This window comes from Plasmopara halstedii (genome assembly GCF_900000015.1).
Source record: "Plasmopara halstedii genome assembly, contig: Scaffold_1583, whole genome shotgun sequence".
NCBI lineage: Eukaryota > Oomycota > Peronosporomycetes > Peronosporales > Peronosporaceae > Plasmopara > Plasmopara halstedii.
The window spans coordinates 289,437-304,954 of record NW_020188494.1 but is presented as its reverse complement, the minus strand read 5'-3'; the positions used below and the strand labels follow the sequence as shown (position 1 = coordinate 304,954).

General features: G+C 45.1%; 3 protein-coding genes across 3 annotated transcripts; 2 read left to right on the top strand and 1 right to left on the bottom strand.

The window, feature by feature from the left end:
• Nucleotides 1-9,118: 9,118 nt before the first annotated feature.
• On the top strand, nucleotides 9,119-10,736 carry PHALS_01652 (zinc finger matrin-type protein 2; the record flags this gene model as incomplete). The annotated part of the gene is made up of 5 exons (XM_024716083.1): nucleotides 9,119-9,283; nucleotides 9,823-9,942; nucleotides 10,006-10,255; nucleotides 10,324-10,452; nucleotides 10,525-10,736. The coding sequence occupies 5 exons, from the start codon at nucleotides 9,119-9,121 to the stop codon at nucleotides 10,734-10,736; spliced, it is 876 nt and encodes a 291-aa protein (XP_024581717.1).
• Nucleotides 10,737-10,830: 94 nt separating this feature from the next.
• Nucleotides 10,831-13,752, top strand: PHALS_01651 (hypothetical protein L914_18888; the record flags this gene model as incomplete). Its single annotated transcript, XM_024716082.1, has 10 exons — nucleotides 10,831-10,971; nucleotides 11,029-11,037; nucleotides 11,100-11,156; nucleotides 11,226-11,304; nucleotides 11,366-11,532; nucleotides 11,588-11,863; nucleotides 11,928-12,038; nucleotides 12,116-12,334; nucleotides 12,470-13,201; nucleotides 13,261-13,752. The coding sequence occupies 10 exons, from the start codon at nucleotides 10,831-10,833 to the stop codon at nucleotides 13,750-13,752; spliced, it is 2,283 nt and encodes a 760-aa protein (XP_024581716.1).
• Nucleotides 13,753-13,853: 101 nt separating this feature from the next.
• Nucleotides 13,854-15,008, bottom strand: PHALS_01650 (2-cys peroxiredoxin; the record flags this gene model as incomplete). The annotated part of the gene is made up of 2 exons (XM_024716081.1): nucleotides 13,854-14,144; nucleotides 14,220-15,008. The coding sequence occupies 2 exons, from the start codon at nucleotides 15,006-15,008 to the stop codon at nucleotides 13,854-13,856; spliced, it is 1,080 nt and encodes a 359-aa protein (XP_024581715.1).
• Between the last annotated feature and the right edge of the window lie 510 nt (nucleotides 15,009-15,518).

Sequence of the window (15,518 nt, the reverse complement as noted above, 5' to 3'; positions counted from 1 at the left end):
TTAAAAGTAATCACCACAGATAACAATGCAAAATCTTCTTCCTTGCTAGATAAAATGAACACTGTGTCAATGACAACCATTTCCACAAGCAATTTAATGCGAACAACATGCTTTCGTGTGGATAGCTACTACCTGTCTGTTTATCAATATATCAGTTGACTTGTTGCAGTCGCTAAGCATAAAGTGCGTCACTAAAATGTTATCGGAAACCAAAACTCATCGGTTGAATTACAAGTTTGCTAACTGCTAATTATTGTATGTGTGAGTTATCAGCAGGACTGAACTTCATATATACATACTTGGAGCGAGTAATATTATTTCTAGGAGAAAATGCGGGGTATCATAATATAAATGTTATACGTGCAGTTAAAGTTTTTGTCGGAAATTATAAATTCGAAGCAATGTGTAATAGGGACCCGATGACAATGTTGTTTTACGAGACAAAGGGATATGATCTTTCATATCGTGGCATACAAAGAGTCGTGGCCGAAATGAGCTTCGGACCAGTGACGCGAAGAAGGTAAACAATAGATCAATGTGTTAGTGTCAAGCAACAGTTTTTTAGAAGGTTATTATGTCGGTTTTGGAATCAAACGAGAAGGCGGTGGTAAAGGATATGCAATTTATTTCATCTTTGCATATCCACCAGGAGGTGACACATCTAAATTTTGATATGGTCTCAAGGTGGCTAAGAACACGACTGAAGGATAACAATCACAGATTAATCGAGCTGGTAAAACCTGTAATTATTGTTATACATGGCATCTGCTGTATACTTCGGCCCATTTTATGATAGACCAATATTCTTTACTAACGAAGACAAATGTATTAAATTTTTGATTGAAGAAAAGCCCATTACATGGAATGGAGTGTAGTAGAAAAACAAAGTACTGTTTGAAGCGCTATAGATTTCGAAAAAAATGTTCCGAGAAAGTTTCTCTTCATTTTTTTAATGACATTGTCTTCCCATAACAAGTTTGGTTAGATGATGATGCAAGCAAATCTATTCAAGGTACAACAAAGTATTTGAAGCACGCTGAAGCTGATTCTTCAAAGTGATTTCATCAGCTCATCATTGACTCTTATAATGAAGAAACAGCAACAATTAGTGGACCTGGTGTAGTCGTAAAGATCGACGAAACAAAAAACGGAAGATTTTATCATGGGCATCGTGTAGAAGGTGTGTGAATTCTTAATGGTGTAGAGCGTACAGAAGATTGTGATATTTTGCTATTTCTATTTCTATATGGCTCATAGTGTTCCTACCATGCCATACCAAGGATGAGGTCATACCATAAATCCAGTCTAAGACTAAGCAGCGTTCCACGCTACCAAAGTCATTAAATTTGACGCCGAGGCCCACAGGGGCCCCCGGCACAATGACGATGTCACTCAGCCGCGCTTTAAGCGTCTCAGTATACAGCTGACTTCTATCCATCGTAGAGCGTCAAGCATAACTGTCCGACGCCCCAGAGTCGATCAAGGCTTCTTAAAGCCCTTCACGGTCGCTTTCACGACCAGTGAGTTCGGCTTGCATACACATTCCATATTTAAGAGCACAGAGCTCTTTGGGGGTGGGCCCTGCTGCCTCTAATTATTTAAGGCTTAAATACACACAGTTCTTCCCCAGCAGGGCGCCCTGCGCCTGCTGGGTGTCATCGTTAACCCACGACAAACTAAAAGACTGGTGAGAATCGGGACGTCGGCTCGATGAACCTTGACGCGCCCTTTTCAAGGGACAACCATCCCGAAGGTGACGGGTGTATCCACAGCCAAAACACCGTCGGGTGTTTGAACGCTGCCCGGCAGCTCGGAGCTCTTTCTCCTCTTCCTCAGCCCAGCTAAAATTCATTGGTTCAAGCCGGCTCGAAGTGCTGCTAGAGTGTGCATTCTAACCAAGTCGTGCAGGCTTAAAGTTGAATTCGACATTTAATGCCACAATCACTGTTTGTTTGAAAGATGACGGATGCACACGAAAGACTTTAATTCTGACCGCGTCAGTGCGGAGGCATTCAATAAAGACGATCACTGTGACCGCCTCGGAAAGAGAATCGGACTGCCATACCGGCAATAAGAGTACGCAATTCCTGGACAAAGTCCACCAAATCCTACTTGCCCTGTCGGGCGGCAAGGAAACGCTATCGCACGCAATATGCCTGGTTAGGTTGCGAGAACACTCGCAATATCTGACGCTTCAGCTCCTTCTAGATGGGGATCGCCGCTTCAACCAAAGCACCGCACGTTACTGCCCACTCGCGCTCGGTCCCCCAAACTTAGTGATAGCTAGCGCCACGCGCTGTTGCTCGGTCTGGAGCATGGCGGACGCCATAGCCAACTCGGCCTCTCCTACCCAGAACATGAGTTGTTCTTCATCCTTGCCCTCGAAGGTCTAAACGCACCATATGAGCGGCTTGGGTCGGGAGGAGTTATTCGTCGTCGACGGTGGCATCATAGACGCAGTCGAAGCTGACATTCTATGTTCTAGGTGCTCTGGAAAAGCATATTCAGAGCTTGAAAATGCCTCTAGGCGCGCGCTGATCGCTTCAGGTCCTTGCGAAGCGAGGTGTTGCACGCTCTCCGAGCCAAGCAGAGACATCAGCGTCTTAAGTCCGTCCTGTATACCCTAGGGCAAATCGAAGAGATCCATCATCCTCACAGAGGATCAGTCGTAACGACCCAGGTGTAGATTGACTACAAGTACTACCAAGTGCAGCGGAGTTACCGTAGCTCTTTCGCTTAGAGGAAGCTTCGTCAAGATTGGTGACCTTCTTTCTATACTTTGAACCAGTACGAGTGTAGCGGATCGCAATTCGCTTACTCCAAGAGTGACCACACCCTCAACCCAAGGCAAATACACTCTAACGTTTAAAATGTAGACCGTTTTTTTATAAAATTTGCGGCAAAGCCGCCTATAATTTGATCTATACGTTTTCCTAATTAGATAGTAAACCCTAATAAATTGCATAACTACTGACAGTCCAGCCACGTACTGATTTCTTGTTAAGGTGTAGTCACACCACTATGTAATTACACCGTCTTGTGTAACCCGCTCCCTTGTATGGTCACAATATCTTGTGTGACCCACCCCTGCATACCAGGGTGCGTGTATCCCCGTTACACGAGGCGTGAAGCATGTCGATCTGTTGTATGCGCTGCTCGTCGTCTTGACGATCGAGCCTCTTGGTAGTTTGCTGAGCTCTCACGATATGTACGGTGTTTGTCTGTACGCAGACCACGCAGCCACGAGCACTTTCTTTGCAGATGAATCAACTCTGCTTGCGAGCCTGGTCGCGAACCTGTCGGCGTGGAAGACTAATGCAGAGGCTCCGGTGCAAAGGTTGACCTGTCCAATTCGTTACTCTTGGCGCTTAATCAAAAAATAAGACTGCCCCATGCTTCGTGGCGTTCAAGTGTTCGACCGCACAGAGACAGCTAAATATATCGGTATCCCGTTCGTACAAGCTTCGGTCGACGACACGATCATCGAGATTTCAACACTCCTACGACGGCTTCAAGGCGTGGTATCGGCGCGCACGTACGCTTCGTGGTCGATTTCTGGTGAAGGTACCCTCCCGTCTACGTCACTACACCCACCATGCATCGCTACCAGCACCGGTCGTAAAGCGGTTGCAGTCGATGCTGAATGAGGTCGTGCTGAGTCCCAAGCACGACGACAACGAGCGGCATGTATAGCTTATCCCGAATGAGTTCGTGCATCGGCAGCGTAGTGATGGTGGACTTGGTGTCCCAAGTCTGGACGCGCACATCAAACGGCAGCGTCTTGCACTGCTACTGTAGCTCAAGCGTGCGGCGAGTGACGAAAGCATGCGGAATCGGACGACAGCGAGCACAAAGCTGCGCAAACTGCTTTTTGTTTGCATTAGGCGATGCAGCGCGCTCGACTTTCTCACGATCTCTCCGCTTCGCCAGGACAACCTGATCAAGTGGAGCCTGACGTCGGCGTGGTGGCAAGCGACTTGGGTCCCGTGGTACAAGACACGCTGAAAGATCACGTGGCATGACTTTGCACCAAACAATCGTGCAGCTAACGGTCTCCGACAGCCGATCTGGTTCTGCTCGAACAGTGTACTGCAATTCTTGCAAATCCAGCAGACGCACACCAGTACAGCACACCACCGATGAATTGGCATGGTGCCTGAATCACATCAAAGCTTCAGGCTACATGTATTCGAAGTCCTCATGCTGAAATCGCTTGCAGATTTCGTGCGCGAAGCCAGCGCGTGGCCTATCCAGCAAGACTTCGTGAAAAGAACATCAATTTCACTCTCGCGAGTGTGTCGCCTGGTTTACAAGTCAAAGTAGGTGCAGAGTTTATATAAATTGGTAATCGACTTGGCGCGCCGCAACTTGTGTTGTCGCCGTTAAAAACGAGTGAATGCGTCTGCTTTCTCACTTAGGCTTCACGAGTGACATGAAATCGTGTTTTTTTCCGGAGATCCCAAAATTTGTACTTTTCCGTGCTGTGTGGACACCCAATCCACCGCTGAGGCCACATCCAGTGACAAATCACTCGTATCGAGTCGCCGAAGCGCAAATCAAGTCGTTTTTAACCTTGGTAATTATTCGCGCCGAATCCTACTTTCTGCCTTCGAAGATTTGCAGGTTTGGCTCACCTTTCGTCTTTCACCGGTTTGCCAAAGGTTCTGGTTTCTCGAGGCAGTAAGCCCGCACATTCGGTACTGTATCCGCGACGGGTGTTATGCCATCGATTTCGAGCAGCACTTGTTCTTTGACTGCACGCTCCCATCGCAGCTCTGGTGGCAGGAGCTCGAGCTGGTATCTCCACTCTTCGATGAGCGTCCAACATGGCTCGACATCGCTGATTAAAAAGATGTGAGTACGCGACGGCTGAAAAGCTTGCGATTGCACATTTTCCGCGCGGGACAGCTCACTTTCATTCGTCCGATCAATTGGTGTCTATTCGGCGGATGACAATCCAGACCGGCGCTCACAGCGATCCAGGTGATCCTCACGATATTTCCGCACACATTCGGAATCTCCAACGACACCTACTCGCGGAAGACGCAACTGAACGTGTGTCTACATTGTTACAAAAGCTAAAGACTCACCCGGCCTTCGGTGAGTTTGTCAAACGCTTCCCAGGTAACATTAATGTGCCGAAACCAGCATATGGTTATATTGCCTCAGAATTGCACTGCGGTAAACAAATCATATCAAAATAGACAGGTTATTGGACGTTGGTCTTTCAGCCACGCGTCACTTCCGAATTTTCCGGCTCTTGTCCCAGCAATCTAAGATGCACCCCCGTCCTGAGTCACCCCCGCCACCCTGAAATCTGACTCTACACTGCGAACTGTATTGTCTCTGGCTGCACCCGAAAATGATTCGGGGGGCATGAGCCCATAGCAGAGCTAGACTGGTGCTCCGGTTAAAAATAGTGAGGGATATGTGATGGTGTCTGGTGGATGCGGAGCGACGCACCCAGAACGGACCAGTTCAACTGTCGCAGAAGACGCATCCACAACATGCACTTGGCTAGCTAGCGACAAAGATATCTTGAAGCTTCTAAAGTGTGTCCCATTTGACCACTCGCATGCAATAGAGTGATTGAGCGAGGATACGAAGAATCGAGTGAGTGAAATTACGCAGAAATGAGTGAGTGGGGACACGAAACGACAGAATGTAGTTACGAAACGAGTGAGTGAACTTTCATCCGGAAGATGTTGGATATGATGAGTGTGCAAGGCAGCTGACTTATTGCTGGGCAAGCCTTCTGGATGAGTTTTGAGAGTTTCCACGCAGAATTTGCTTTAAGTATTGGACTTTATCCATTGAGCTTCTACATAAAATCTGGCTCACTATTTTGGAGTGGTGGCTCCATTCGTTGATTGAGGGTTCGAGTCCCACAACGGTCAAAATTAGGAAGTGGTGACTTCGTGTTTGGGGTTTACCAAAGCTCCTCATCAAGAATCACGCCCCACGATCGATCTTTAGATCTATGGATGATTTTATAGGTGCTGTATCCAAACCTTCTACTATTCCTTATATCATTTGATTGTGTTGCTGCTGTATATGTATATTATTAGCGGGGTACGATTGAGAAGTCATCACATCTATAATCTATAACAAAGACAAACTTTCGGCGTATTGTTGGCGTGCGCACAAGGTAAACAATCGCATTGTGACAGATAAGAACAACTGGTGCCGATTTGCGTGGTTGAAGTAGTAATTTGCTTGGATCCCAAAGAGACGGTCACCCTAAGAGACAGACTGTGGAACAAATTTGTCGTTAATTTATCGATTGCATATACAGTCACAACAGCGTTTTAATCAGCGAAGACCAAAGATGCATAGATGCTAATTTACGCATCTCATGGGCTACTTCAAGCGGCGATTTTGCTGCCGTATACACGTAAAGCAAAATTGATGGTAGCGGAGAGTACAAAACGTTAATTTGTTCTTAAAGGATGCATAGGTGAGTCAATGGATTCTGTAATCAGACAAGCAACGAAAAACGAGAGGGATACATCGCGCGATGATGATCGCGGAGCGAAGCAAAATATTTGAATGAGGATTATCAATTGATTTCTGGTGAAACGCGGCGAAATTTGCGATTTACATACCAAATCAGAGCCCCGAGAAAGCGAATCTAAAGAGCAAGTCACCATTGCAGTTACTCACGGGTATATAACGGACTTGGCGCACGTAGATGCCGAAACAGGTCGCTAGGTGAAAGAGATAAGTTCGGATAGATCGTCAAGACACGAATGAAGTCGAATGTTCTGTTTGCCAAAAGTAGTAATCCGTTCGGTGAGAAACATTTTGAAGTTGGCAAAAAATGCAAAGCAAGCAGCTGAAGTTGGCATACCTTCGCGGTTAGTAGATAATACGACTGCTAGATAGAACCTCTTCAAGGCCAAGGACAAATGCACGATAAAAGGACGAGATAGGAAATCTCAGCAAAAAGGGATGTATATCGGACTTACGGGACGCCATTACAGGACACCATTACAAACGTAGTAACTAGTGTAACGCGGTTACACGTACTCTTGTATGAAAGGGCGGATCGCCCAGGATGGCGTGACCGTACATATGTGTGATTTACACAAGTAGGTGTTATTACACAGTGGTGTGGCTACACCGTAACAAGAAGCCACTATGTGGCAAGAATACCAATTGTAATGCATATTAATTAGATTTAATATATTAATTAGGAGAACCTAAAATTTTAGATTCTGGCGGCTCTGCCGCATCTAAAACAATTTAATTTTGAACGGAAGAGTTTTTCTACCTTGATTGAGTCTTAATTTCTCTTGGAGGGCAGCGGATTGCGATCCGCTACACTCGTACTGGTTCTAAGTATTGAACGCAAGGTCGGTGACCTTAGAATAGCTTTATTTAAACAAAGAGCTACGGAAGCCCCGCTGCAAATAGCTTTTGGACACCTACACGACTAAATATAGGGAAATAGTGACTGACAAGTAGGCTGGTGAGATGTAAATAATTTGTCGCAGTGTTAGAAGTTAAAATTGGCTTGTGGTGATCCAAGACGGCTTAGATGGCGCATTAGGTGGCATGCAGAATTGAAGAAGTAGTTTGTCCTAGTTTTAGTTGAGACCTTTTTGATCGCATGAAACTTGAGGTATTTTTTGTTTTGTCGGGAGGGGATGTGCGCTGACGAGAATCAGCGACGTTTTAACTGCCTACGTCAAGGGAGCACATCTAACGTACTTGCGTGCCTCGCAAAGTATGGGCATTGGTGACACTGGGTATAAAAAAGACAGCTGGTAGTGAGGCTAAAGACGGTGCCGAATAAATAACTCCTGGCAGAAAGGCTGAAAAGCAAGTTTCCGCACTTCAAAGGTACGAAGTTTAGACTTACAGGATGCTAAACAGACGTGTATTTGCACTTATCGCGTCACGGGAAATTCACGACTAATGTGGGCGTTGGTATGAATGAGCTGCTTGTTTCTCCATCAAAGATTGATTTGATGGACACCCTCTTCCATATATGATGAAGATATAGCTGATTTAGAACTAACGGTGGGAATGGAACGTTCTAGATATGTGTATTGCTTTGAATGAGAACGTGGGTGATACAAGGAATATCTTGAACGCGGTAAGATAGCCATTTCGATAATAAGCGATGGGGGGGATTAATGCATGGATTTACCAAGTAGAATAAATGGTTCATGGGAACCGATAGTAAAAAGTCTAAGTCCTCGATGAGTATTCCACTTTGAATTGCTTGTTTCAATCACTGGGCATCATCAATGCGTTGCGTAAGGCAGCTCGGAAGACCCATCTGCCTGCAAAAGACGACTGATAACTAGCGATGATTTTTAAAACCCGAAGGTAAATAATAACATGCCAAGGAGAAAGGCAGGGATGTGAAATTCATAACACTGGAATAATACAGAGTCCGCAGCAAAAAAGGCGACGTTTAATCAGTCGCGGAAGAAACTAAATCTGTGGATGGTGTAGTTGTACAGTGGATGTGCAAGTGTCGCTGTCTTCTGAAATTATCAAGTTTACTTTGTTCTGAATGCTAAACGTCTGCTACTTGGGCCGTGTCCCGGGGTTAAAAGTACCCTGGTATGAAGGGGTGGGTCTCACAAGATGGTGTCACCACACAATGGTGTGGATTTACCTTTACCAGAAGTCAGTAAGTGGCGGGACTGCCAGTACTTATGCATTTAAATTAGTTTTTTCAACTTCATTAGAAAAACCTATAGATTTAGATAATGACGGCTCTGTCGCAACTTAACAGTTCAATACAGTTTCAATTTTGAACGGAAGAATCTCTTTACCTTGGTTAAAGTTTGAGTAATCTTGGAGGCAGCGGATTACGATCCGCTACACTCGTACTGGTTCTTGTAAAGAACGTAAAGTGGGTGATCTGAGCTTAGTTTCCTCTAAGCAAAGAGCTGCAGCAGCCCCGCAGCAGGCCGAGTGAGCTAGACCTAGAGCTAAATATTTATGTAGTGAGGCAGATGAAAAAGCTGATAGACAACAGTGCTGTGAGAGTGGATCATCTCGTGCGCTTATCTTGTGATAACAACATACAACTTGAGTTTTGACCGCGCACGAAAGGAAGACATCTAGCCTAGTACATGCCATGATAGCATACCTACTGATGAAGGCGCTACCGGCAACAAGTTTGGGCGATTTGCGGAAAACGGTTGGAAAGGCGACGATAGCGAAATTTTCAAGGATAGGTATGACAGAGACCGGTGAGATTCCCATAAAAGATCACCAACGCGTGAGCGAGGAGTGTGGACCAGATGGCGAGTATTGGAAGGTAGCGGATCGACAGAAACGATCAATTCGCCGCGAGCCAACAGGATAAGGGTCGACGGAACAAGAATCGACACGTGGACGAGAATCGGAAAAGACAAATTTCAATAGATCAAGGTCGCAAGGAATCGCCAGAGCGCGAAGAGTAAAAATAACAAGCTCATCCCGGACGGCTTATTGCCCGCAAACCCTAGTTTACAAACGGCACCAGCAAATGGGTAGATGAATACGCAGGAATTAAGGGCTGAAGGGGCTGGCGTAACTAGTAACATTAGCTACCCAGTATCGCAGCTAATAACATTGTATTTCAATACATGTATTTTCCTTTCTTTTCACATTTCTACGTTATACTTCGAGAAGAAGGACTCGCACAGAAACTTGTTATCGGTTCTGCACCTTAACTCTTACTACTCTATTACCAAAAATCTACTGTCCGCTACCGGTATGATTAACAACACTGATAATTTTTATTATGGTAAGGCAGACAGAAGGTCGCAGTACGAAAGGAGGTCGATGAGAATAAGCCTTTTTCTATTGTCATAGGACGCGTCGAACTCTCGGAAAGGTGCAGGCGTTTCTAATGTTGTGCGTCAGACATGGGACCGCGCACATTATGAGAAACTTGCCCAGTTACGTGCCGAGGGAGGAGTGGAGAAGGAGACGGTATGTCTGACGAGGTTTTGTCAATAATTTGTGAACTAAATGGCTCGTTTGGGTATGTCATAGACAAAGAAGGTGATTCATTCATCAAAAGAAGAGTTTCAGACAGCTGATGAAAGTGCTGCGGGGCCTGCTGGCTCAGCGCGCGCCTTTTTGAAGGCACGCACGGCGAAAATGTCATTAGAGACTAGTGTGGGCACTGTGAAAGTCGTCAAGTCCGATGAGTTGAGCAAAAACAGTGGCTACTATTGCGAAGTCTGTGAATGCAGTTTGAAAGATTCAGTTGCGTATTTAGACCATATAAACGGCAAAAAGCGTGAGGAAAGCATTATCTCTAGATTTTGAGATGGTGTTTGAAGAATTCTGGTATCTTTTTAATCGTAGATCTTCGAAAACTCGGCTATAGCATGCGAGTAGAGCGGTCTACAGTTGATCAAGTGAAAGATCGACTACAAAGTGCAGCTAAGCGCAAGTGGGATCCTTTGATGACTAAGAAATTAGATGCGATGGAAGGTATCATGCTTATTGAGTGTGTGGCTATCTCTGAGCTTGCTAGCTTAAAATAATTTGTATTTGTGTTTACAGAGTATGAAAAGAAATTAAAGGCAGCTGAGGAAGCTGAGATTTGTCTTAAGCGGCAGAAAAAAGAGCAAAGGAAGGCCAAGAAGTGTGAAAGTGAGGATCTAAGTCAAGACCGAGTTACTGCAGAGGAAACAGTGGATGTAGTTTCTGAATCAGATGCTGAAATGATGGCCATGATGGGTTTCGGTGGCTTTGGCGGTTCAAAGAAATCCTAACAAATAGAAAAGATTAAATTCACCAATTTTCTTGTAATTTTTACAATAGCCGCATTTTTGTCATTTATTAAAATTACAAGCTAAAAGAGCGCAGATGTCGGGCCGCATCCCTCAATTTAGCCACCCTGAGGGTTTCCATGGACGGCGACGTAGCCCACACACTGCTCATCAAGATCATCCGCCTAGTTCTACGCTTCTGCTGCGTGGTCTAGCACGTTCTATCAACGATGAAATGGTATAATCATTGGACTGGTTGACACCCCATACATAGAATTTTATACTGAGAATATAGAACAACAAGGTTCAAGAGACTTAAATTAAAGTCACCAGATCACTGACCACCGCTTCGTCATCCTCGCTCAGATTCTTGACGCATTACAATCTTTTGGACCAGTGCAAGCTCGTGTCATATACGACAAAGTACCGATTTATTGACTTTAAAATCTGTTTGCTGTCTAACACTTAAATCGCGTTGTTTTGTTCTATTAGGCCACTGGCGACTCTCGTGGATTTGCCTTTGTGGATTTTGACTCGGTGGAAAGTGCTACACAAGCTATGAAGACGTTTGGTACAGTATAAAGGTTGAAATTGAGTGTTATATGGGAAGGTAACTGTCGATGCACTTGCAGAATCAACACCGTTAATACTGCAGCATCGAAATATACATGTCAGTTATAGCGATGGTTACCGTCGACGCTCGGATGAATCTGATCGTCTTCGAGGGCCCAATTGGCATCACGATGATCAACGAATGGGAGAGCGCTGGCAACCACGTACAGACTGGTTTTGTGATAATGTTAGTTGATGAAATTTTGTTAAGAATGAAGATGTAATTTTATCGGTTCTGGTAGTGCAATGTGACGAATTTTGCGAGACGAACGGTTTGTTTTCAGTGCAGTACACCCAAGCCGCATCTTGAGATACCAGGAACAGCAATACGCCAACCGAATATAAACTGGACCAATTCTTACGATCAAAATGCTGAGAGTACTAGCTTCTCCGTACCTCGTGCTCCATTGAATGACAGCGAAATGGGTACACGCAGACGTTTCGAGAACTCTCGCCATGTTGTGCCATCGCAAGTGCTTGTGGTGCGGATGCTCCCACCTGATATCGAAGAAGGCGAGGTGAGATTGATAATAATTGTTATTGTGTTGTAAGACTGGCCAAAAGTAATTTTTCTCGATGCAGCTTCATGTGGCCTTTGCTGAATTTGACGGGGTTGAAGATATTCGTTTGATTCGAGATCGGGTGACCAATTTATCGCGAGGATTTGGCTTTGTTGAGTTTCGAGATATCCAAGTACAACCATTTTTATTGTTCTGACGTATAGACATTGTACTGACATGGACTGCGATGCTGGGGCTATTTGGCTCTAGGCTGCGACAAATGCTTTGCAACAATGTAATAATTTAGTTGTGCAAAATACTCACGTCGAGGTGTCGTATGCACGGGATACTCTGTCCACTAGGTCGCAATACGTGGCAGAACTGAGTGCGGGACCACGCACTGGTAGCTCCATGGTCGTCACGGCGCTGGAACAAGCACAATGGTCGCTCTTGCAGGGACGTGGAGTCGACGTGGCTACTACTGATCAGGTGAACAATTATTGCAATTATTGTGTTTGCAATGCAAACATATTGGAAAATTGGCATCACCATTCTAATGTCCAAGAATCGTGCTTTGCTACATAAATGTATCGATACGTTGGCGTTGTGCTGATTCGTTTACAGCAAAACAGCGTCGTGGATGATGTCAGTGCGCTTTTGGATCAGGCTGCAGCCGCAGTTGCTCCTCACTTTCAAGAACCGAAGAAGATGTGGCCACTTCCATTCGAGACAGCAGGCGGCAGCTATGTCTACGTCAGTGAGTATGGTCTTTACTGGGATCCAGACAGCTTATTCTATCACGATGCTCAAACTACGATGTATCATAATTCATTTACTGGTACATACTACCGGTGCATCAACTCTCATGGTAGTGGGGCATCGGCTTTCAAAGAGTTTACGCCGCCTGTTCCTGTTGACGATGAAGCTTTTCACGAAACGATCGCGACGAAGGAAACTACTAGCACTAAACCAGTCTTGAATTTATCTTTAAAAAAAGAGAAGAAGAAGGCGGGAGGACTTTCTTTTGCTATTAAGACGACTGCATTCTCGACTGCTTCGGCGACGGAAGGAATAAGTCAGGTAAAGACAGTGGAAAGCAGTACAAATCTTGTTTCTTCGAATGCTAGTAGCGTGGCTGTCGGGATGAAACGCAAAAGTTTAAACGATATTGCCAAGTGGTCGCAACGGAAACAAAACGAGGCTGGTTATTTAAACACCGTGCCACCGCAGCCTCCTAGCAATTCGGTTGAAATAGCTCACATTGAGCAGAAGACAGCAATTACGGCTAAGCCGAATGCTGTGGACTCTGTCATTGACGCGCTTACGAATGTTCCTCAAGAAGTTCCCATTTGTCTGGTAAGTCAAACGTGACGAAGTTTATGCACGTTTGCTGACAATGCGTTTGTAATATTTAGCTATGCCGGCGGAAGTTTGGGTCTTTGGAAATGCTTCGCAAACACGAGAAATTGTCAAAACTGCACTTGACAAACTTAGCGAAAGCAAATGAAAACAAGCAAATTGTTGCAGCTCAGTACCGAGAGCACGAAAAAGAGATGGAACGAGGTGCAAAGAAGCAGCGGCTAGCAGAAGCTCAATCCATGACAGCTAGCAATGAAAGCTGGACTGCAACTTCTACCAGTGAAAAGCCTGCTGCACCTTCACTTGAGTCAGGATTTGGGGGCAAAATGCTCAAGATGATGGGTTGGAAGAGTGGAGAAGGGCTTGGCAAAAACGGTACGGGCAGAACGGCACCGATTGAGGCTATTGGGCAAGGAGGTCGAAGTGAGACAGCAGGACTTGGCTTAAAAGCTCCATTAGCAGCTACGATCGACCTCACGGACGTGACATCCGAAAAAGATCGTCGACAAAGACTCGTTCGGGCTCGTTATGATGCTGATACCGCATAAAGCTAGTTCGAATTCATTCCAAATTTTATACTTGCTGCTCGTCATCCGAGATGATCTGTGCTAAATGCAAAACTACATTAATCTGTGAGCAAATCTTCACTTTAAAGCAGCGACTGGACCGCCTTTTTCAACAGCGACTTCTTATAGCCCGTGATCTTTTCATGGACTTCTTTGCCGCCCTTATAAAAGCGAAACTCGGGGTACACTCCGACTTCAAGTTCATCCTTCAGCTTTTCAATCTCTGGAATCGACACGTCTAGTTTAGCAAATGTCACTTCTGGATGAGTCTTGGCCAGATCAGCAACGAATGGGGCAATTTGTGCACATTTACCGCACCACGGGGCCATAAAATCCACCACGACAGGCTTGCCGCTCTTGATCAACGCATTAAACTGATTCTTGTCTTTAATTCGCGTCAATGCTTCAGCATCGTCATCGTCTTCGTCATCATCTTCATCGTCTTTAACAGTCGAAAAGTACTCATGACTGTGTGTTGGTGTAGCTTTGATTGTCTTAGCACCAGGTTGCCAATTCGCTGGACAAACTTCGCCATGTTCTTCAACAAACTGCAAAGCTTGAATGAGACGCAAGGTCTCGTCCACACTTCGACCAATGGGCATATTGTTAATAGTAATCTGTTGAAGCACACCTTCTTTGTCCATAATAAAGAGACCACGTAGAGCCACACCAGCTTGCTCAACAAGGACACCGTACTTTGCCGAGATTACCTTAGTGATATCGGAGACAATGGGAATCTCCATCGTACCCAGCCCGCCCTTATTGCGTGGTAGACGTGTCCAAGCCAAATGACTTTCAGGAGAGTCACACGAAACAGCAATAAGCTGCGTATTGAGTGCTTGAAAGTCTTTAGCGCGGTCATTAAAAGCAATGATCTCAGTAGGACACACGTACGTAAAGTCTTTTGGATAGAAAAACAAGACCACATACTGACCGCGGTACGTGTCTAGTGACAAGTCCGTAATATCACCATTGACGACAGCTGGAGCAGTAAATTGTGGTGCTCGATGTTGTACACGAGCAGCAACGGATGGATACTGCACATACGAGTCTTCTTCCTCATCTTCAAGGAAGAAATCGTCGTTATCTGTAGCAAATGTCCGAAATGGTTGTTGAGTGGCGATTAGCGAGTTGCTTAAGAATGGAGCAAAAGAAGTAGCAGTGCGAGGAACCAGACGAAAAGTTGAGGGCAGTGCACGAGCGGCCGCGAGACGACGAGCGATTTGAAGGACACGCATTAGATAGCGAAGATTTTCGAGAATAAAGAAGGTTTAGAGCCTATCAATTTGATCTTAAGGCGAGTATACAAACGAATTGACAGTTTAAACAAGTTTGACGGGGTTCTAGATTGTGTTGTTGATACTATTTTTGTTATTATCGATACAAATCTAAGGGACAATTTGTACGTCGCGCAACAAACACGCAGACCCGTGATAGTTTATTTCATGTCTTCAAGCAGGTTTAATAATTTATAATTTGTCAGCTGGAAAATATAGTATTTTGTCAAATAATTGTAATTCAGTAGAGAAATGGCCCGTCAAGCCTCACGTTTCGCATGACTTAGAGTCGCAAGTCTTTACACACATTAGCTCAGCTGCACTTTATAGGGTTCCCGACATGTCAACACATTGAGGTGGAGGTATCATCACTTGTATTAAACCTTTCTAATCCAATATTTGGCTGGGAAACATGATCAATGTTCACAAATTGATTCTTTTTCGAGGTCTAAAGTGACACAACTTTTATGA